Consider the following 23,378-nt stretch of genomic DNA (forward strand, 5'->3'; position numbering starts at 1 on the left):
CATGCCCTATTCTTGTCCGCAAAACGGACAAGAATAGGCAGTTAAATCAATGGCCGGCCGTTCCGCAAATTGTGGAAGGCACACGGGCGGCTTCCGTTTTTTGCGCATCCGCGGTTGGCGGACCGCAAAAAACGGCACGGTCGTGTGCATGTAGCCATATGGTGAGGACCTCATTACCAATATTTGTCGTCATATTACATGAAGGTAATTGATTGTATAGGAATAACGGGGTAATTAAAAAGGGATTTACAGGGATATATTGCATGCTAAGTTAAATAGGGTAAATGTAAAAACAAGGGCTCTAATCTAGGGCTTGAAGGATTCTTAAAGAGGTTATCCCATGACTAATGTAAAAAATGAAAATCAGAGATCATATAGTACATGACAACCTCTTTCTAACAAAGCTAGAACCAGCCCTGTACCTCACATGGATCCAGAGATCTCCCCATTCATTGCTCTGCTAGATTTATATCAAGCTGACAGCTCAAGGGGGGTGTCCTTTCTGCTGCAGCTCAGGGGGTGTGTCTCAGATCTACCTATCAAAGCTCAAGAGGCAGTTAAAGGTTGAAACTGACCATGTGCGGCCATCTCAGTGAGCAGGTCAAAGAAATAAATAAAAAACAGCAGGTGGCGCTATACAGATACATTTTATTGAATAACTCAGTGACTATGCTAAAAAATTTATTACATACAATTACAAAAGTATTCAAATCCAGGTGCTGGTTTGAAAACTGTAGAATATTTTTTGTGGGACAACCTCTTTAAGGGACTATATACTATACTAGATACATTTAAAAAGTGATACATTTAAACATAAAAATATGGTAAATGTATCAATGCTTTTTATCTGGAGTGGGGCTGCAGGGGAAGCAGCCGCTTTGGGGCCAGAACTCAGAAGGGGCCCACCCAGGAGGAGACTAAAAGATTTTTATTGTCAAGGTCCCCTCAACGGTATTATAAAATAACATTATATACATATATGGACATTATACATATATATATATATATATATATATATATATATATATATATACAGTACAGACCAAAAGTTTGGACACACCTTCTCATTCAAAGAGTTTTCTTTATTTTCATGACTATGAAAATTGTAGATTCTCACTGAAGGCATCAAAACTATGAATTAACACATAAGGAATTATATACATAACAAAAAAGTGTGAAACAACTGAAAATATGTCATATTCTAGGTTTTTCAAAGTAGCCACCTTTTGCTTTGATTACTGCTTTGCACACTCTTGGCATTCTCTTGATGAGCTTCAAGAGGTAGTCACCTGAAATGGTCTTCCAACAGTCTTGAAGTCTTGAAGGAGTTCCCAGAGATGCTTAGCACTTGTTGGCCCTTTTGCCTTCACTCTGCGGTCCAGCTCACCCCAAACCATCTCGATTGGGTTCAGGTCCGGTGACTATGGAGGCCAGGTCATCAGGCGCAGCACCCCATCACTCTCCTTCATGGTCAAATAGCCCTTACACAGCCTGGAGGTGTGTTTGGGGTCATTGTCCTGTTGAAAAATAAATGATGGTCCAACTAAACGCAAACCGGATGGAATAGCATGCCGCTGCAAGATACTGTGGTAGCCATGCTGGTTCAGTATGCCTTCAATTTTGAATAAATCCCCAACAGTGTCACCAGCAGAGCACCCCCACACCATCACACCTCCTCCTCCATGCTTCACGGTGGGAACCAGGCATGTAGAGTCCATCCGTTCAACTTTTCTGCGTCGCACAAAGACACGGTGGTTGGAACCAAAGATCTCAAATTTCGACTCATCAGACCAAAGCACAGATTTCCACTGGTCTAATGCCCATTCCTTGTGTTCTTTAGCCCAAACAAGTCTCTTCTGCTTGTTGTCTGTCCTTGGCAGTGGTTTCCTAGCAGATATTCTACCATGAAGGCCTGATTCACACAGTCTCCTCTTAACAGTTGTTCTAGAGATGTGTCTGCAGCAAGAACTCTGTGTGGCATTGACCTGGTCTCTAATCTGAGCTGCTGGTAACCTGTGATTTCTGAGGCTGGTGACTCGGATGAACTTATCCTCCACAGCAGAGGTAACTCTTGGTCTTCCTTTCCTGGGGCGGTCCGCATGTGAGCCAGTTTCTTTGTAGCGCTTGATGGTTTTTGTGACTGCACTTGGGGACACTTTCAAAGTTTTCCCAATTTTTGGGACTGACTGACCTTCATTTCTTAAAGTAACGATGGCCACTCGTTTTTCTTTACTTAGCTGCTTTTTCCTTGCCATAATACAAATTCTAACAGTCTATTCAGTAGGACTATCAGCTGTGTATCCACCTGACTTCTCCACAACGCAACTGATGGTTCCAACCCCATTTATAAGGCAAGAAATCCCACTTATTAAACCTGACAGGGCACACATGTGAAGTGAAAACCATTTCAGGTGATTACCTCTTGAAGCTCATCAAGAGAATGCCAAGAGTGTGCAAAGCAGTAATCAAAGCAAAAGGTGGCTACTTTGAAGAACCTAGAATATGACATATTTTCAGTTGTTTCAAAACTTTTTTGTTATGTATATAATTCCACATGTGTTAATTCATAGTTTTGATGCCTTCAGTGTGAATCTACAATTTTCATAGTCATGAAAATAAAGAAAACTCTTTGAATGAGAAGGTGTGTCCAAACTTTTGGTCTGTACTGTAGATATATATATATATATATATATATATATATGGACGGAGCAGCTGCTGGCCTGGACTGAAAGATCTTGACTAGCCACAGCAGTGGGCGTTGCATGGGAGAAGAGGGTTGTGAAGAAGTTGCAGGGGGAGGGAGGTGCCCATAAAAAAAAAAATTGCTATGGGGCCCAGTGCTTTTTATACATATTAGGGAATGCCATAATGGGTATAGTCTCTTCATCAAATTTTTCTTTGGTATTGAAAAGGTTTTCAACCCTGTTTGGAGAGGTGACCACTCCAGGAAACTCCTGAACAGAGAATCCTTTTGGATTTTTGTTTTTGATGCAAGGGTTCTTGATTTATTGATATGGTATCTGCTTATTACTGTAGAATTATGTCACCATGCTCCGATTTAGTCGCAATTCCTGTCATCTATAGGGGTCTTGTTTTTATGTGTGTTTTTTCAGAATTTTGTTTGCTGGGCTACTCGCTCGCAAGGTGGAGTCCTTGAGCATCTCATCAACACATCTGTATTTGAATGAGCTTCTGTAAAGTAGGAAGGTATCTTATGAATAAGGAGACTTCTATACTGGTCTGATTGATGCTTTATCTTATGGAATAAAGAGATTTTATCTGGATCCCCTGTGCACTTTGAGGGTGTCCAGGAGAGGGGCAGTGACCTGGACTGCTTTGCTTATTTTCACATTGTTAAAAGTGAAATTAACCACTGTTATTTCCGGGTCAGACATGAAATGAAGAAGGAATTTAAGAGAATGCAAAGGCCTAAGGTCACAGACAGACTAGGGATGTCAGTATTACATAGAATGAGAATTCCCAGAACGACTCAATCAAGCATCCCTGCACAATGAATATTTCATAAATCTTTTGCGTTAAGGGGGAAAGCCAAAGGCTTTATAAAATGTAAGACTGTCATCATGAGTATGACGAAAAGCATTACTATAATATATTGCACTTAGATACTGATTATCTATCTTCAGGATAGGTCAACGATATCAGATCGGTGGTGGTCTGCCACACGATACCCCAACCAATCAGCTGCCAGTGCTGGAATCTATGGAGTGGATGAGAGGTCACCTGCTGCCTGAGGCAGGAGAAGACACCAGTATTATAAATGCACTTAGTGGATCCCAATGTTATACATTTTAGAGTATAAGCTACCCTGTTTACCTTCTGCTGTTGGTGTCATCAGTGTGAATGACTATACAGAAAGGTTTCTGACTCCCACCCCTTATGAGAAGCAGGGTTACAGACTTTAATAGGTGGCATTTCTACCACTTTATTTACTGGACACACATTAATTCTAGACTCAGAGGATGAACTTCTAGTGCAGTAACCACAAAGGTTAAAACCACATTGTTATAAAGTCTGAAAATAGTGTCTGTATGATAAAGGACAAACGTCATCTCTCTCACACATTATTACAAGCCTAATTTTGGGAATAGAGATGAGCGAATTTCATGTTATTAAATTCGTCATGCTTCCTTTGGTGGTAAAAGCAGAATTCCGTTATGGATCTTGGTTATGTATTAGAGAAGACACTAGTAGCTTGTGATGAGGCAGAACTTGGTTTACTTGTGTGGATTAAGTTCCAAATATACAAAACATTTTAACAAACTGTAACAACAGCCATCTTGGTATAAAGAGAGAGAGAGAGAGAGAGAAAGAGAGAGAAACCAACAAGTTTTACAGATATACACAACTGGTAACCTTAATGTACAGCACCATCTACTGGTCAAGTGATAACAATACACAATACTGTATATGTTACATGCTGTTGCATTCCCAACAATGGATTCCGTTACCACGGACCATATTGCAATTCTATGATGGAATGCATAATGGAATGCCTTTATGCCATTATGCATTCCGTCATAGAATTGCGTTATAGTCCGTGTTAACGGAATCCATAACGCAATTCTGCTTTTACCACCAACAAAGTGTGAACAAATTTCAAGATATGGAATTCGCTCATCTATATTTGGGAATAAGGCATCAGAAACATGGCATCTGACAGAGAAATAAAGCATTGGCCATGTTGAAATCTAAAATCTCTGATCCCTCTTTCCCCCAATGGCAGACGTCAAGGGTCTAACGCCATACATAATAACTTGTCAGACAATCCCAATCAGAAGCGAAATCCCTGTACTGGTAACACCACAAGACCAGTTGACGACAGGATCTGTCATCTTTACTAACAGGCCTGTTTTAGGAAATATTTGCATTTCCCATGAAACAATTCTGGAGCATCTTTTCATAGAAAAGTAGGAATAAAATGAGAACTGGGCTTTACCATACCATGGACACTGTTCGCATTGATCTAACAGTGTCACGGTGTAGGGACATACCCCTTGAACAAAGGGAATTCTATTTAAAGTGGTTGCCCAAGTTGTTTAAAATATACCTCTCACAAGTAAAATGTATAAAATAAAAAATAATCCTATGCTCACCTATTTTTGTTCCAGGCCATTCTCAGCACCGCACCTCCGGTCTTTCTCTTCCTGTTGTTTGGATACAAGACTGTAGCAGTGACGTTGAGGTGTACGAATGTGACTGCTGCAGCCAGGGGAGTAGCTATAGTGGAAGCAGGGGCCTAAACTCAGAAGGGGCCCGCCCCAGAGAGAGTTATCTTGACTAGCCACAGGAGTGAGGGTTGCACGAGATGAGGGGGTTGCTAGGTAGGGGCCTCATCCAAAAAAAATCTGTGGGACCCAGTCAGGTCTAGTTATGCCACTGACTGCAGCAGTCTCATGCCATATACCTCAATGTCATTGCTGCAGTCTTGTATACTAAGAACGGGAGGAGGTGCAGGAGTTGGCGTGGAAGAAACCCGTGTGTATAGGATATTTTTTATTTTATACAATTTTTGCAAGGTTTTAAAAAACTTGGACAATCCATTTAATTCAGTATTAGTCCCATCCATAGGTCTAAGTGTAAACTCAACTATTTTACAGCTAACTGGGGTTTTCAGGACATAGATATTGATGAATATCAAATCATAGGGGGTCTGACACTCCACTGATCAGCTGTTTTGGGAACCACCGGAAACCACACAGTGTAAGGATCCGGAAGCAGAACGCTTTGTACACTGTGTAGTGCTGGTGCCAGTATACTGCAGCGATGAGCTGAGCTGAAATACACTAGCACTGGAAACTACACAGTGTAAGGATCCAGAAGCAGAACACTTTGTACACCGTGTAGTGCTGGTGCCAGTATACTGCAGCGCTGAGCTGAGCTGAAATACACTAGCACTGGAAACCACACAGTGTAAGGAGCCGGAAGCAGAACGCTTTGTACACCGTGTAGTGCTGGTGCCAGTATACTGCAGCGCTGAGCTGAGCTGAAATACACTAGCACTGGAAACCACACAGTGTAAGGATCCAGAAGTAGAACACTTTGTACACCGTGTAGTGCTGGTGCCAGTATACTGCAGCGCTGAGCTGAGCTGAAATACACTAGCACTGGAAACCACACAGTGTAAGGATCCAGAAGTAGAACACTTTGTACACCGTGTAGTGCTGGTGCCAGTATACTGCAGCGCTGAGCTGAGCTGAAATACACTAGCACTGGAAACCACACAGTGTAAGGATCCAGAAGTAGAACACTTTGTACACCGTGTAGTGCTGGTGCCAGTATACTGCAGCGCTGAGCTGAAATACACTAGCAATGGAAACCACACAGTGTACTGGGCCTTTTGCTTCTGCTCCATACACTGAATCGTTTCCGACACTGGCGGATCTGCGGGAGTATCGGGTGTTAGACCCCCATTGATCTGATACTGACCAATACCGAGGATAAGTCATCAATAAGTCCTGCAAAACCCCTTTAGCATCTGTACATGCAATACACTTAAAATCAACCTATCATGTTGAATATGGAGTCTGAGCTGCAGGCAGCAGGTTATAGAGCAGGAGGAGCTGAGCAGATTGATATATAGTGCTATGGGGAAAGATTCAGTATACATTTTATTTTATTCAGTAAAGGGCTTGTCTCATCTCACTGGTACCAAGGAGCGATGAGACACAGTCCCGACCACCTGCTGGCCAGGAAACAGCGGAGTGCAGCGGGGACTGTGTCTCATCTCATCTTAGTAACGTCAAGATAAGACAAGCCCTTTAAAATCTCTGATCATTCTATGATTAGGAATCCAGCGAGGGGTCCTATCAGTGATTGACAGCTATCTCTGCATACATGAGATTGTGTCACTAAGTAACTATTACTAAATTGGACCGCCCGCTGGACTCCTAATCATAAAATATATGCAAGGATTTAATGACTAAAATACAGGCTATACTGATCTTTTTCCCACAAAACTGTAAAGCAATATGCTCAGCTCCTTCTGCTCTATAACTTGCTGCCCCCTTAATGCTGAATAGCCCCAGTAATATGGTTTTCTTTATTGTGTGCTACTTTCATTAAACATCCAGTACAGTATTGTATTAGGTGCACATTAAATGATGCATTCTGAACTGAAATCAGTAAGGCGCACCCCAACATACAAGTTGTGAATCACAGAGACCTGTACATTGTTATCTCAACTATACATGTTAGGGCTCATGCACACGTGTATTTTGCAGTCCACAAAACACAAATCTGCCAAAAATATGGATGACCGAACGGCTGGACTCTAAGGCCTCTTTCACACGGGCGTCCTGGATTTGCTCCGGATGTGTCGCGTGTGCATTGCGGGAAACCCGCCCGAGCGCGCGCACAATTTCAGTCAGTTTTGACTACGATTGCGTTGCGTTGTTCAGTTTTTATCGTGCGGGTGCAATGAGTTTTGCGCGCGCGCATGATAAAAAACTGAATGTGTTACCCAGACCCGAACTTCTTCACTGAAGTTCGGGTTTGGGGTCGGTGCTGTGTAGATTGTATTATTTCCCCTTATATCATGGTTATAAGGGGAAATAATAACATTCTGAATACAGAATGCATAGTACAATAGGGCTGGAGGGGTTAAAAAAGAAAAACAATTAACTCACCCCATCCACTTGTTCGCGCAGCCGGTATCGTCTTCTTTCTTCTTCTTTCAGGACCTGCAAAAGGACCTTTTATGATGTAATCACGCTCACCACGTGACGTCAGCGCAGGTCCTGCTGAATGAAGACAGAAGATCCTTCTATCTTCATTCAGCAGGACCTGCACTGACGTCACCATGCTCACCGCGTAGTGAGTGCGATTACGTAATCAAAGGTCCTTTTGTAGGTCCTGAAAGAAGACTATGCCGGCTGCGCGATCAAGTGGATAAGGTGAGTTAATTTTATTTGATTTTTTTAACCCCTTAAGGCACATTTTACTAAGCATTCTGTATTAAGAATGCTATTATTTTCCCTTATAACAATGTTAGAAGGGGAAATAATACAGTAAATTTACTTTAATGGGGTCCAAGGTTGGTCATCCCTATCATTTCCTAGCAACCATGCATGAAAATCGCACTGCATACGCACTTGCTTGCGGATGCTTGCGATTTTCACGCAGCCCCATTAATTTCTATGGGGCCTGTGTTGCATGAAAAACGCAGAATATAGAACATGCTGCGATTTTCACGCAACGCACAAGTGATTCGTGAAAATCACTGCTCATCTGCACAGCCCCATTTAAGTGAATGGGTCTGGATTCAGTGCGGGTGCAATGCGTTCACCTCACGCATTGCACCCACGTGGAAAACTCGCCCGTGTGAAAGGGGCCTAATAGAATTGCTAATAGGCCTATCTTATCTTCTCTCTTATCTTATCTATAATCTAATAGTCCTATCCTTGTCCATAATGGGGACAATAATAGGGCATGTCCTATCTTTTTGCAGAACTGACATACGGTAAAGGAATGCACTAGGAGTAACTGTTTTTGCGGACCCATTGAAATGAATGGTTCTGCATAGTGTCCTAAAAAAAAAACGGACGGATGTGGAAAGAAAATACATTCCTGTGCATGAGCCCTAAGAGACAAAAAAAATCACTAACATAGGTCCAAACCTCATCTGTGTCTTTTTATTTCAGACATATACCTTTAACAAAAGTGTATGCTCCCAAATAATGGATGCAAATTTACGCCAGCTCTATAATTTTTTTTTATTGATCTATATAAAAGGCTGACATAAAGTTGCATCGCATTTGGTGAATCTGTTTTCTAGTATAAAGGGAAAATGAGAATTTGTCCTCAAGTTTTTTGTTCAGACACATCCAAATGTATACTGAACAAATAAATGAAATATACATATTAACACTTGGATTAATAAGCCATAGACTTCCATTATTAAAAAAACAAAACAAAAAAAACAGCAACACTGTGTACCCGAAAGGACGTGTGCACCTTTTGTTTTTTTGAAAACCTCACCTCTTGGGCAGACCAGCAAAGGGAAGCATAATTGCCTGCTTCCCTGCGCTGGCTCCTGGCTCCCTCTCTCCCTGGCCTCGGCTGCTCCGCTACACTCCCAGGATGTAAACTTCGGTTTTGACACAGCTGCAGCCAATCGCTGGCTGCAGAGGTGACCTGCTTCCCTTGCATATGCTGAGGCTGGGGAGATGAGGTGCAGGGAGCCAGTGCTGGGAAGCAGGTAAGTATGCTTTCCTTTGCAGGTCTGCCCCCCCCCCCCCCCACCCCCAAGGTGCACAACACCTTTAATATATTGTGTAATGTATGCTTATGTGAAGAAAAAAAAAACACCTGGGACCCTCAGCTGTTTAAGAAGGTACCGGCACTCGCAGTAGCGCTGCAGCCTTTCCCCTGCTCACCACAGCGCCATCCATTTGATAGCGGCTGTGCTTGGTATTGAAGTGAATGCACCTATGCCTTGTGAGCAATTAATGTGATGTCACATGACCTAGGGAAAGCTGCGAGAAGACTGCAGCAATACCGCGAGCACTGCTGCATTCTCAAACAGCTGATCAGTGGGTGTCCAAGGTGTCGGACCCCACCGATCAGATACTGATGACCTGTCCAGAAGATCTTGGAAAATCCCTTTAATTCACATGCAAAATCCACTGCTACCACCATTAAAAAGAACTAGTTAAAAATAACTAGTTACATACAAGGCCTATAAGGTCTAAAGCCACCCTCACACATTTCATTGATGTCATTATGTTGCATACCTGGGGTCCAGTGGTTACTCACCCCTCCAAGCTCCAGTGTAGTCCTGGTTGTAACAGGAGGATTAACACTGATGGTTTTGCTTCCTGTTTCATCCCTGCAATGGTCCTATAGATGAGTGTAGGGAAGATATAGTGACAACTGTGCACCTGTAACTCTACAGTTGCACAGTTCTCTGTATATTTGGGCAGAGCAATTCAGGAGCACTGTGGACAGTTTACAGAGTCGGCCCGAAAATTCCATTATCAGGGATAGCTACTGAGCTGTGCAGTTGTGCTACCACACATCTTAGAGGGAATGGTATCTGCCACATATCGGTCCTCCCTGGAAGCCACCATTCTATGTTGGGACACATTTATTCAACACATATTGTATGTATCAATTTGGTTGAATCAACCTGACCCAACCGACATGTTGTCCCATACATGGTGGCATCTCCAAAATACTGGTGTGGTTGTGTGGCCTTCAAATGTTAGCTGAAGCTCTGCAACATATATTCATTTATCTGGCTGGGAAGAATAGGCATGGTTCACAAAATACTAATTTTGCTAGAATTAAACTGAAAATAGATCTGAAAAAAAGAAATCTGCTAAAGCATTTGACTGCCATTGTCACTGGTTTTGAGGGAAGAGCTGGGTTTTATCTTACAACATGGGAAAGACCTTTTTTAACATTGTTCACATTCGAAAAAAACATCCACGTGTAAATGGTTGACCCAAACAATTGCCTGACCAAGATTTCCATCTGACTAGGCCGGTGATGTAACTAAGAGAAGCTGATGGAGCATGTGCCCTGAGTGTCAGGGGGGCGCCAACAAGCCAGGTGAAGAACAAACTCAGATACTAATAAATTGAACAAGGCAGGTGCATGACATTGATAATAAAGTTCTGGACTGTATGCATCCCATTTCTGTAGGATGAAATAATCTGTCCTTATTTTCAGGTCACAAAACTGCAAATCTCCCATGATTCATATGTCCAACCTGGAGATGTATTTTTATATAGGTTGTAATAGCTGCAATAATCCACTTCACATGAAAAATCATATAAAAGTCTATATAGACAAGTTAGTGCACAGTCTACTCTATAACAAATGGCACTGCATAAAACTCCAAACTTAGCATAGCATATTAGATGGCGTCTGCCAAGAGTCATTATTGTGATATCACAAATATTGTAATTGATATACACAGATTAAATCTTTTTTATTGGTTAAATATGCACATTTCATTGTGCAAAATAACCATTTCTGTCAGTGGACACATTATAGCATATATACAGTAATAGAAATAGCATACAGTCTGAAGACAAGTATTTTACACGTGACAAAGGGATTCATGTACATTCAGAACATAAGTATTTATTGAATGTGTCTAAAATCAATCTAAATATTAATAAAAGTCTAGGCGTCTATAATGCAAATGTGAATGATGACAGGGAGACTTTGCCTTACAGGATGAATATAGAGTGCTTGCAATCTTACAATGGGAATATGGATATGATAGGATGATGTGGAGTCATTTGGGTAGCATAATTATTATAAATTAAGGAATAATGTGTTAATATTGTGAATGTTTCCCAGAATCCCATCAAACCGGTTATTGTTTTAACTCACCAGCTGCAGGCAGCAGATTCCAACCAAGGTACATCTCCCAGTACATTTGCCCATAGTGGACAGCTTGCGATCCCACAAACAGCAGGCTTTGGTGTAGACAATCCTGATCCGATAGCGTATTCCTACAAATGTCAGCTCCTCAGCCTAGGATATTCGTCATTTTCCCTGTAAAGAAAAGGCCTGATGGCTTACAGGACCATGTTTAGCAATGCCACCCTACAAATCTACATGCCATATAGGAGAGGAGGAGCGATCAACCTTATGTCCTCTTTGTGTTGGTCTATTGTGTGTTTTGTGTATAAGAGGGGGGAGGATAGGAGTGGCAGTCAGTGAGGACAAGCCACACACCCACCCACCCTATAAGGATTCACCCTCCCCTGCTCCTGGATAGTAGGGAGCATGCTATTCACTCCTTCCTGGCCAGTCCCTGGGTGTGGAGAGAGGAGGAGGAGGTAAACGACAGCCAGAGAGGGGGGTGCAGACCAGAAAACACTATTTGCCACCCCCCTTTTTAATACCCACAAGAGAACGAGTGCCAGCTGCAATAGCTCTTTTGTTACATTGCAGAAGAAAAGCAGATCCATTCAGTGCATTGAGTGCAGCATTATACAGAACATGAGTATTGGTCCTTCACCTCTCTCCCAAATTCACATCAGCATCGCATTGGATGAGCTGATCTCTCAGCATATGATCTTATCCATGAATTGCTTTGTTCTATACAATGGCAATGGCTCAGTAACCTCCGACCTTTTTTTCATAAGGCTTTTCTGCCATCTATTAAGGTCGGTTTAGTCTATTATTCTCCCTTCCTCTGTTTTATATCAGAAAGAAGGGGCACTTATTTTCAGACCACTGACTGAGACTTCTTTCTTACCCCTTTTCACCTTTTACCAGTTTTGTGTCTGCAATAAACCTTAACCAGCTCTTAACCAAGTCTGTTGTATACATTTAGATGCCACCTTCTACTATATGAGCGGTTTTCAGACATGTAATATTAGGTATATGGGATCAGAGTCAACGCAAAACATTGTCTTTCAATTATTGAAGCATTGTGGAACAACAAACTAATTATTCAGCCTCTACATCACCATGTAAGATAGTAACTGCCCCCTTCAATCTAATACCTGGTTACACGACCTATAGCAGCAATCACTGAAGTTAGATGATTGCCATATTTCATATGAGACGTTCCCACTCCTAGGGAATCTAAACTTATACATGCCTCACCATGAAAGCACAGTCAGGGTTGCCCACCATTCATAAATCAATAGACAGTGGGACTTTTCTCAGTGTTCATAATAAAAAATAGAGGAGCCCGAAATTCTGGCAAATATGCTGTTTTCTTCCGGCTGATTCTCTGTATATTTGCCAGAATGTGGCCAGATATCCGCTGGTCTCCATTATAGTGAATGGGGCCAGACGGAGCCTTACCCCCAGCAATGCCAGAGTCCGCAGAGGTCCAGCAGGCTATTCCCTGCCGAAACAGCCTGCCAAATCTCTAACGCTAGTGTGCAACTAGCCTTAAATTATTTTACATATATATAATTTATACTCAGCTTTCCAACTTGTCCATAAAAATGTTGGCTGCATATGCCAAAAAGAAAGAACAAAAACAAAATTAATCAGCACATCCTGCAAGATAAAGACACATGTGCATGTGGCCATATTTAAAAAGGAGGAGTCTATAAACATAAAGTATATGACCTGTATATAAACTAATGCCGCATTAAGTATACATATAAACATGAGGTGCTGTGCAACTATATATTGATCAAAAATATCTGTGCACATCCCCAACGGCAAGGTGAACTCAGTCTAGATGGGAAACTACTCTACTCGAAATTCCAGGAGAGCAGAACCCACATATATACAGTGTCTGCTACAATTGTTACCTCTATGGACGAGCAGGTTACCTTGCTCTATGCCAGCAGACCTCCAATAAGCAAGGACAGCAGACTCAGCTATATATCACACTAATTAAAAACGTAAAAACCGCTAAGCATGTCATGTGACAACACTAAAGATATGACACTTTGATACAATGTAAAGTAGTCAGTGTACAGCTTGTATAACAGTGTAAATTTGGTGTGCCCTCAAAATAGCTCAACACACAGCCATGAATGTCTAAACCGCTGGCAACAAAAGTGAGTACACCCCTAAGTGAAAATGGCCAAATTGTGCCCAAAGTGTAAATATTCTATGTGGCACTTTTATTTTCCAGCACTGGCTTAACTCTGCGTTCTGTGCTCCTCCATCCTCCGTTTGAAGATGCCCCACAGTGTTCAATAGCGTTTAGGTCTGGAGACCTGCTTGGCCAGTCCAGCACCTTTACCCTCAGTTTCTTTAGCAGGACAGTGGTTGTTTTGGAGGTGTGTTTGGGTCGTTATCATGTTGGAATACTTCCCTGCGGCCCAGTTTCTGAAGGGAGGGGATCATGCTCGGCTGCAGTATGTCATAGTACATGTTGGCATTCATGGTTCCCTCAATGAACTGTAGCTCCCCACAGCGAGCAGCGCTCATGCAGCCCCACACCATGACACTACCACTACCATGCTTGACTGTCGGCAAGACACACTTGTCTTTGTACTCCTCCCCTTGTTGCTGCAACACATAGTCGACAGCATCTGAACCAAACAAGTTGATCTTGGTCTCATCAGACCACAAGACATGGTTTCAGCAATCAACGTCTATAGTTTGCTTGTTTGTCTTCAGCAAACTGTTTGCGGGCTTTTGCAGCGGACCACTCCTAGGTGTCTTGTGTATCCCTTGCCCCTTAGGAGGTTTCTACGAAATATGTCCCTCTTATAGAGCAAGTAGTCATGACGCCAGTTGCAGTTAAGCAACAAGGACAGAGAGTCCCCTTTGTAGATGGTAGTGTGGGTACCCAGATGTAGGATTGCCAGAGTGGTGTAGAGGGGCCTACAGTCTCTCTGAAGGTGTTGCATGACCGTGTCACGTGCTCCTACCTGGTTATCCTTAAATCCCAGACGTAGTAGTCCGAAGTAACTGCAAAAAAGGGGGTTGTTGAACTTGGATGATGAAGGAAGTTGAATAAATGGAGTCCAGACTTTGTATTAACACAGAACACAACTTTCCTTGGCACAAACGGTAATCTAAACAGTTTCCAAACGGTATCTTGGTCAGCAGCAGGTATTGGTTTAACTTTGGCAGCCAAACACTTCTGCACCAATCTCAGCTGTGCTATGATGTAGCTTTCTCAGCTCTGCTAGCTGGGGAGAATAGGAACTTTTCCTCTTCTGCTTGAACTTTACTTAGCTGTCTGTATTTTGTCTTTTACTTTATCTTTATCTTTAATCCTAGGAACTTCTTCCGGGCTTCAAGCATATTTAGCTTGGCTTTAGGCAATGCAAGCCCAGGAGGGGACATGCAACCATGTAGAACTCACATGCAGGGCTCATGCAAGAGGGACGAGGGCCTGTTGCTTCCCCATACAGGGGCTACTCTGAACTAACTCACTCTAGCTGAACTCCTCACCCTCTAAAGAGGGCTGGAATGGAACAAACAGGTTTCTCTCCAGGGAAACTAAGTCTGCCAGTACTGCTGACACCTGCTGGTGAACCAGGCACATTACATGTTAACATGAGTTTATAAGGACTGCATACACACATATAGCAGGAAATGAAGATAAATAAAAGAGATTACACGGGATGCACCAACCAAAGATAGTGGGGGTACAAAGGAGGTGGTAATGCCACTCTGGGGTATTACACTTTCTTGTGCATCATATTTAAAAAAAGGGTTCCCTCTGGGAAGACAGCCATGCAGACAAATTTGATGCAGTGTGTGGCGTAGGGTCTGAGGACTGACAGGCTGACCCCCCCCCACTCATACATCTATTTTGAAAAGACAACCTCTGGATATGACGCTGAGCATGTGCACCTCTTTGGTCAACCATGTCGAGGCCTGTTCTGCGTGGAATCTGTCTTGTTAAACCGCTGTATGGTCATGGCCACCATGCTGCAGCTCAGTTTCAGGGTGTTGGCAATCTTCTTAGAGCCTTGGCCATCTTTATGTAGAGCAACAATTCTTTGAGAGTTCTTTGCCATAAGGTGCCATGTTGAACTTCCAGTGACTAGTATGAGAGAGTGTGAGAGCGATAACACCAAATTTAGCACACCTGCTCCCCATTCACACCTCAGACGTTGTAACACTAACGAGTCACATGACACCGGGGAGGTAAAATGTGCTGAATTATTTTGACGGCACACCAAATTTACTCTGTTATACAAGCTGTACACTAACTACTTTACATTGTATCAAAGTGAAATATCTTCAGTGTTGTCCCATGAAAAGATATAATAAAATATTTTAAAAAATGTGGGGGGGTGTACTCACTTTTTTAAGATACTGTATATATATATATATATATATATATATATATATACATATAGTGATGGACGAACATCGGCCTGGACGGTTTATGAACACGCGTTCGCAATCAAATGTTCGCGAACCGCGCGTTCGTGCGTGCCCCATTGACTTTAATGGCAGGCGAACCTGAAAAACCTTCAGGTCATATTTGCAGCCACCAAATACTTACTAGAAGTGCACAAAGAGTCCCACAACATGGACAGTGAAATACCAGAGGGGGATCATTGACAAAAATTCCCACAAAAAATATGTATTTTAATCAGGGGCCATTTTTATGAATCTTAAAAGGGAAACTCTCAAAAATGTGCCCTGCTGGAGCCTAGAAGAATTTTATTTTAGGCCACGGGAGTACAGGCCCCAAATATTAGGCATTCACCTGACAGAAAAGAACTTGTGATAGTTTGGCTGGAGGTACATTAGGCGGTCACTGGCTAAAATTTTTACTGTAGGCCAGTACAGGCCCCAAAAATTAGGCATTCACCTGACAGAAAAGAACTTGTGATGATGTGGCTGGAGGTACATTAGGCGGTCACTGGATACAAATTTTACTGTAGGCCAGTACAGGCCCCCAAAATTAGGTATTCACCGGACAGAAAAGAACTTGTGATGATGTAGCTGGAGGTACATTAGGCGGTCACTGGATGAAAATTTTACTGTAGGTCACTGGAGTACAGGCCCCAAAAATTAGGCATACACCTGACAGAAAAGCCCTTTTATGCCGCTGTATATACTGTGCATAAGACAAGGACCATTCTTTGTTCTGTGTGGTGGCCGATATGTGTGGGCTAGCATGAGGAAATTCAATTACACGTGGTCGTCACAGGTGTTGAATTCCTCTGAGATCCATGCCTCATTCATTTTTAGAAATGTGAGGTAGTCCACACTGTCGTGAGCTAGGTGAGTGCGCTTATTGGTCAAGATTCTCCCTGCTGCGCTGAACGTCCTTTTGGACAGGACACTCGACAGGGGACAAGCCAAGAGTTCCATGGCAAATTGTACCAGCTCTGGCCACAGGTCAAGCCTGCACACCCAGTAGTCCAGGGGTTCCTCGCTTCTCAGAGCATCCACATCGGCCGTTAACCCGATGTAGTCGGACACCTGTCGGTCTAGGCGTTCCCTGAGGCTGGATCCGGAGGGCAGCTGTCGATGGGTTGGCTGCAAGAATGATCTCATATCCAAAGTGACCAACGCATCTTCAAACCGCCCTCTTCTTGCAGGTGCAGTAGGATTGTTACCCACACCTGTTTCTCTGTGGGTGGAAATTCATCTGCCAGCGCCCGCAACAGCAGAATGCAGCATCTCTTGCAGCAAGGCCTGGAAATGCTGCATTCTGCCAGCCCTCAGTGATGCTGGTAATATGTCCGCTATTTTGTGTTGTGCTTGTACCGGGGTTCTAAGTACGTTGCCACCCAGTACTAGTCCTTGCCCTTTATGCTTTTTAGACGGGGGTGCCTCTTCAAACATTGGAGCATGAAGGCCCCCATTTGCACTAAATTGGAAGCGGTGGAGCGCCCTGGCTCCTGCTCATCGCCCTGGAGAATGTCGTCCTCGGTCTCCTCCCCCCAGCCATGGACAAAACCAGGGATCCCCGAAAAGTTTAAAGTCCCCCTCAAAGCCTGCTCTTCTTGCTCCTCCTTCCCCAGCCACCATCCTCCTCTGACTCCTCTTCAGACTCCTGCTGTACTGTATGAGGAGGTCCTAATATGTATGCCATACTGCTGACTTGTCTCAGATGGAGTAGCCCCCCCTGGGAATTCATTCAGCATTGCAACTTCCTCATCTTCCTGCTCCTGCTCCTCGACAGCTTGATCAATGACACAACGAAATGCAAACTCCAGAAAGAAGGCGTAAGGTACGATGTCACCCTGGATGCGACTGACCATTTTGGTGATCTCATCAAATGGCCGCAGAAGTCTGCATTCGTCGTGCATGAGCAGCCACTGGCGCGGTGAAAAGAAACCAAGCTCCCCAGAACATGTCCTGCTGCAGAGTTCGTACAGGTAGTCGTTAATGGCATGTTGCTGCCGGAGCAGCCTATCCAGCATAAACAAGGTGGCTGTCACAAATCAGACGTCTGACGGTCGTGTAAGATCTAAAATGGCCAGAGATTTTCCTGGCCTGCCGCAAGACATCCTGGACCCTGTGGTATTTGGCAACGAAACGCTGCACGACTAAGTTCAGGACGTGTGCCATGCACGGCACGTGTGTCATTTTGCCCTGTTTCAGCGCACTCAGCAGATTGGCACCGTTATCGCACACCACTTTACCAACTGTCAAATTGAGCGGGGTTAGCCACTGATTGGCCTGTGACCGCAGCACAGCATGGCAAAGTCTCACCTAGGACAAGGTGGAAGAGGCGGTAGCAGTAGAAAAGGAGGAGTCAGCCGAGGAGGAGGGAGGAGGAGGAGGATAAGAAGAAGCAGGCCTGCATGCAGTGGCGACTCTAGGAACAATATATAGGGGGGGCACAAAGATACCACAGTCAAAAATGGGGGGGCACAAACAAAATAAGTATATATCAATAAGATTACAAAATACGAGAGAATTGCGATATGCAGGGATACAGTTATAATAAAGCAATTTACTTACAAAAGAAGCTATTCAGTCGTCTGCAGTGCCGTCCTCTGCTTGCTTCCACGGATTCTTTCCCCTTCTTTCTGTCTCTCGTCAGTGCACAGGCGCACTGTTATGGTGGATCTGTGGAAGACACACTGTTATGGGGGCATCTGTGGATGACACATTATGCCTCTCATTAGCCCTCATTATGCCTCTCATATCAGCCCCCATATCAGCCCTTATGCCTCATTAGCCCCCATATCAGCCCTTATGCCTCATTAGCCCCCATATCAGCCCTTATGCCTCATTAGCCTCCATATCAGCCCTTATGCCTCATTAGCCCCCATTATGCCTCTTATTAGCCCCATTATGCCTCTTATTAGCCCCATATGCCTCCTATTAGCCCCCATATGCCTCCTATTAGCCCCATATGCCTCCTATTAGCCCCCATATGCCTCCAATTAGCCCCATATGCCTCCAATTAGCCCCCATATGCCTCCTATTAGCCCCCATATGCCTCATATTAGCCCCATATGCCTCATATTAGCCCCCATATGCCTCCTATTAGCCCCCATATGCCTCCTATTAGCCCCCATATGCCTCCAATTAGCCCCATATGCCTCCAATTAGCCCCCATATGCCTCCAATTAGCCCCCATATGCCTCCAATTAGCCCCATTATGCCTCATATTAGCCCCCATATGCCTCATATTAGCCCCATATGCCTCCTATTAGCCCCATGTGCCTCCTATTAGCCCCATATGCCTCCAATTAGCCCCCAATTATGCCTCCAATTAGCCCCCAATTATGCCTCCAATTAGCCCCCAAATATGCCTCCAATTAGCCCCCATATGCCTCCAAATGCCCCCATATGCCTCCAATTAGCCCCCAAATATGCCTCCAATTAGCCCCCATATGCCTCCAAATGCCCCCATATGCTTCCTATTAGCCCCCATATGCCTCCAATTAGCCCCCAAATATGCCTCCAAATGCCCCATATGCCTCCAATTAGCCCCCATATGCCTCCAATTAGCCCCCATATGCCTCCAATTAGCCCCATTATGCCTCATATTAGCCCCCATATGCCTCATATTAGCCCCATATGCCTCCTATTAGCCCCATGTGCCTCCTATTAGCCCCATATGCCTCCTATTAGCCCCAAATATGCCTCCAATTAGCCCCCAATTATGCCTCCAATTAGCCCCCAAATATGCCTCCAATTAGCCCCCATATGCCTCCAAATGCCCCCATATGCCTCCAATTAGCCCCCAAATATGCCTCCAATTAGCCCCCATATGCCTCCAAATGCCCCCATATGCCTCCAAATGCCCCCATATGCTTCCTATTAGCCCCCATATGCCTCCAATTAGCCCCCAAATATGCCTCCAAATGCCCCATATGCCTCCAATTAGCCCCCATAATGCCCCCAGCAGCCACATTTTCTATAAAATAAAAAATAAAAACACTTACCTCTCCTGCTCCTGGACGGACGCCGCCTGCCATTTTCTCCTCAGTCGACTGTGCTCTACACTGGCGCGCACCGCGTGAGGTCACAGAGCGACCTTACGCTGTGCGCAGCCCTGCACAGCCGACAGCCGAGGACCAGGAAGTGGTGAGTACAGAGCGTTCACCACTTCCTGGTCCTTCGGTACTAATGAGCGCTTCCATAATGGAAGCGCTCATTAGTATTCACTCTGGGGAATCAGCGGGGGGGCACCCGGGGGGGCAAGGGACAACATAGGGGGGGCAATTGCCCCCCCTCGCCCCCCTCTAGCGACGCCACTACCTGCATGCAATCCTTGGCGGTAACACCAAATCCACATGGGAGCCACGGGTTACATGCTTGATGGCCGTCAGAAGGTTCACCCAGTGGGCAGTAAAAGTTATGTACCTTCCCTGACCGTGTTTGCTAGACCACATGTCTGTGGCCAGATGTATCTTTGCACCAACACTGTGTACCAGAGATACAGTCACATGCCGCTGAACATGGCCATATAGCTCCAGGATGCCCTTCTGGGAGAAATATTTCCTTCCAGGGACCTTCCATTGTGATGTGTCAATGGCCACTAATTTTCTAAAGACCTCCGAGTCCACCAGTTTATAAGGCAGTAGTTGGCGGGTTAGCAGTTCCTACAAGCCAGCAGTCAGCCGTTAGGCAAGAGGATTATCCGGCGTCATCAACTTTTTACACTCGAACATTTGGGCCACAGAAGTCTGCCTTCTGACAGATGAACGCGACAATGGCACGGTGGAAGGTGGAGTGGAGGACAAATGGGAGGAGAGAGGAGAAGGAGAAGAGGCATGACGTGGAGCGCCGGGAGTGTGGCTTTGTGGGTTGCTCCCACTGGGCTCGGTGATGGGAGGCCAGGTGACTTCTTAAGGCGGTCATCCCTAGGTTTAGCGTTGGGCTTACCGCAACTTATGCGTGGACAGCACAGGCTGCAGATGGCAACACTATTGTCAGCAGCTGACACATAAAAAAAAGCCCACACTGCGAGCCATGTGCCGGCGTCCTGGGAGCGACAGAATTGACCGTGCATGGTATATCGCAGCCCTCAATCAGTATTTTGTGAAAGCAGGTATATCGCAGGTATATCGTCTGATATGGCAGGTAACAGATGTGCGGGGAGAGGGGAAGGATAGGAGAGTACCCTTTCACTAGGGAGAGGGAGGAGTCGTGACCCCTAACTCACCTAGAACTGGCACCTGGCTGCCCTGACGTCCCTAGACAGGCTGCTAACCCATATGCCGATCACGTGCCTCGTCCCTGGCTTACCCTGAAATAAGCTCTAGCTAGTGAATAGGGCGGTGGGAGCACTAGTCCTCACCACTGACACCTAGGGTAACAACAGGGAAAGGACAAACAACACAAACACAATCCCCGAAGGGAGACAACAAACAGGAGACAACAAACAGTAGACAACAACAGGAGAGAACCGGAGATCCAACAGCACCAGTTCCAACACCTCCACAGTAACTCCAACTCCACCAGAGGTCAGAATACAAGATCTGGAAAGAAGATCTTTATCTGGCAACAAAGGAAGCAGAAAGGCAGAATACATAGTAGCTGGGAGTGGCTGACAGAGAACAGTTGAAAGGAAAATCTACAGATTCCTAAATGGGACAAAATGGATCGCAAACCTAAGCAGGAAAACCTGGACCAGAATCCATTCCCACCACTAGGTCATGGAGCGATCTCTTGAAACCGAGCGCGTAGCCACCCAGTACGACTTTCTGACCCCAGGCACAACAGGGTCAGCGATAGGTCGTGACACCTATCACCTGAGTTTGTAGTACTGCCTCATTTGTTAGATAGATATGACAAAAGCCCAGGAGTAGCAAAGTAGAGGGTGGGAATGGTAGTGGCTCTGGCTGTAACAGTCAATCACAGTGGCACTCCTAACACTGATTTTCCCTAAAACCAGGGCAGTGTTAGGAGCGTGCACACTTTCTTCGCTCAGGGCACACTTTGATGTTGGAGCTTCTGCTTGATGGTAGTTGGTGTGTCCTTGATTTTATAGGCATGGTGTGGTTGCAAGGCAATAGGTGTAGGATGTAATAACTGGTGTGTGGTGCAGTCAGAGGTAGAAAATAAATGCTTCTTTACTAAGGTGCAGAATGGGAGTTGTAGCACATCCAACGATATCAAAGCCGTTGCACAAGGCTAATCTTCACAGATAGCCATGTATAGATTTGAGCAAGGATGGAAACTTTGTACTCTTTCCTCCACTATCTTCCCAAAGTCTCTGTCTGCCAAATCTATATCTGACACTATTCCTCTTGCAATGGTGGCTGTAATTTCCAAAGGAGGGATACAGGATTTAAGATACGACTGGCCAGGTTGTGTCCTAGTGTGAAGGGTGTCTCTACAATGTCCCTCTCCCTGCAGTAGTGTCTATCAGCTTTGATCATCAAATACCTTACTGTCTGACTCCAATGCTCAGCCATGCAGATTCTAGACCTTCATGGCTCTTTCCTTTAACTCTATCTTTCTTGAGTACTAAAAAAATGGAAGCTGATTCTCTGTAACTTTAGTCTAGTCCTATGAGTGGAGCACATGTGCTAGACTACACTGAGCTAGGATCCACACCTTAACCCCTTCCTGACCGCCCAACATAAATTTATGTATTTAAATATGGCACCCGCTTGCAAGCTCAGCAGTCACCATAGTCACCAAGTGCCTGCTGTTTTAAATAGCATACAGTTGGGCTAATGTAGGCGATCAATGACGTCTCAGATAACGTTTACCCTCTCAGATGCCATGGTCAAATGTGACCACGGCATCTGTGAGCTAAAAAGTGCAATGGCTCCCCTAGCAGGGATTGGGGGAGCAAGGTGGTGTGTGCAGCAGCTATGGTCCTCCTGAATGATCCTATGTTCCTGTGCCTGTGGCAGAGCTCCATAGGAACAAAGTGAAATTCTGATAGACTCCAATGCTGGAGTCTATGAAAGAAGCAATCCTTTTTTTTGTTTAAGTTCCCTAGGAGAACTATTAAAAGTTTTCAAAAATATTGAAAAATAAAAATAATTAAAAAATTTAAATCACCCTTTACCCAAAATTAAAATTAAAATAAAGAAAAATCTTAGGCATTGCCACATGCAGAAACACCCATTATTAAAATAGAAAAATATTTATCCCATATGATGAATGGCATAATGGAAAAAAGCATCAAAATCGCTGATTTGCCATTCACTTCCATAAAAGAAAAATGATCAAAAAGTCATACTCACAAATGGTATTAATAAAAACTACAGAAGCCCTTACACAGCTCCATACACATGAAAATAAAAAAAGTTATGAGGGTCTTAACATGGTAATGCAAAGAAAAATGTTTTTTCCCCAAAGTTTTTATTTTTTCCAGTATTAAAACGCAAGAGAAACTATATAAATGTGGTATAGTGGTAATAGTACTGACCCAGAGAATGAAGCTAACAGGTCAGTTTTACCACATAGGAAAATGCTGTAAAAACAAAACCCATAAAACTTTGGTGGGATTATGTTATTTTTTTTTATAATTCCACCCCAATTTTTTCCCCAGCTACTCACTACATCGTATGCAACCATAA

At 44.2% G+C, this 23,378-nt stretch overlaps 1 protein-coding gene across 2 annotated transcripts in view; it reads right to left on the reverse strand.

Annotated features, from left to right (window-relative positions):
* The window catches only part of NKAIN1 (sodium/potassium transporting ATPase interacting 1), a 41,201-nt gene extending 29,593 nt beyond the window's left edge, over window positions 1–11,608 (reverse strand). The window contains exon 1 of one of the 2 annotated variants that reach the window (XM_044286726.1): window positions 11,365–11,608. In XM_044286726.1, coding sequence (XP_044142661.1) covers window positions 11,365–11,418 — 54 coding nt within the window. In that variant the 5' untranslated portion in view covers window positions 11,419–11,608. The remainder of the gene's footprint in view (window positions 1–11,364) is intronic. The other variant, XM_044286727.1, reaches the window with a different exon arrangement.
* Window positions 11,609–23,378: the final 11,770 nt, after the last annotated feature.

This window comes from Bufo gargarizans, chromosome 3, assembly GCF_014858855.1.
Source record: "Bufo gargarizans isolate SCDJY-AF-19 chromosome 3, ASM1485885v1, whole genome shotgun sequence".
NCBI classification, from domain to species: Eukaryota; Metazoa; Chordata; class Amphibia; order Anura; family Bufonidae; genus Bufo; species Bufo gargarizans.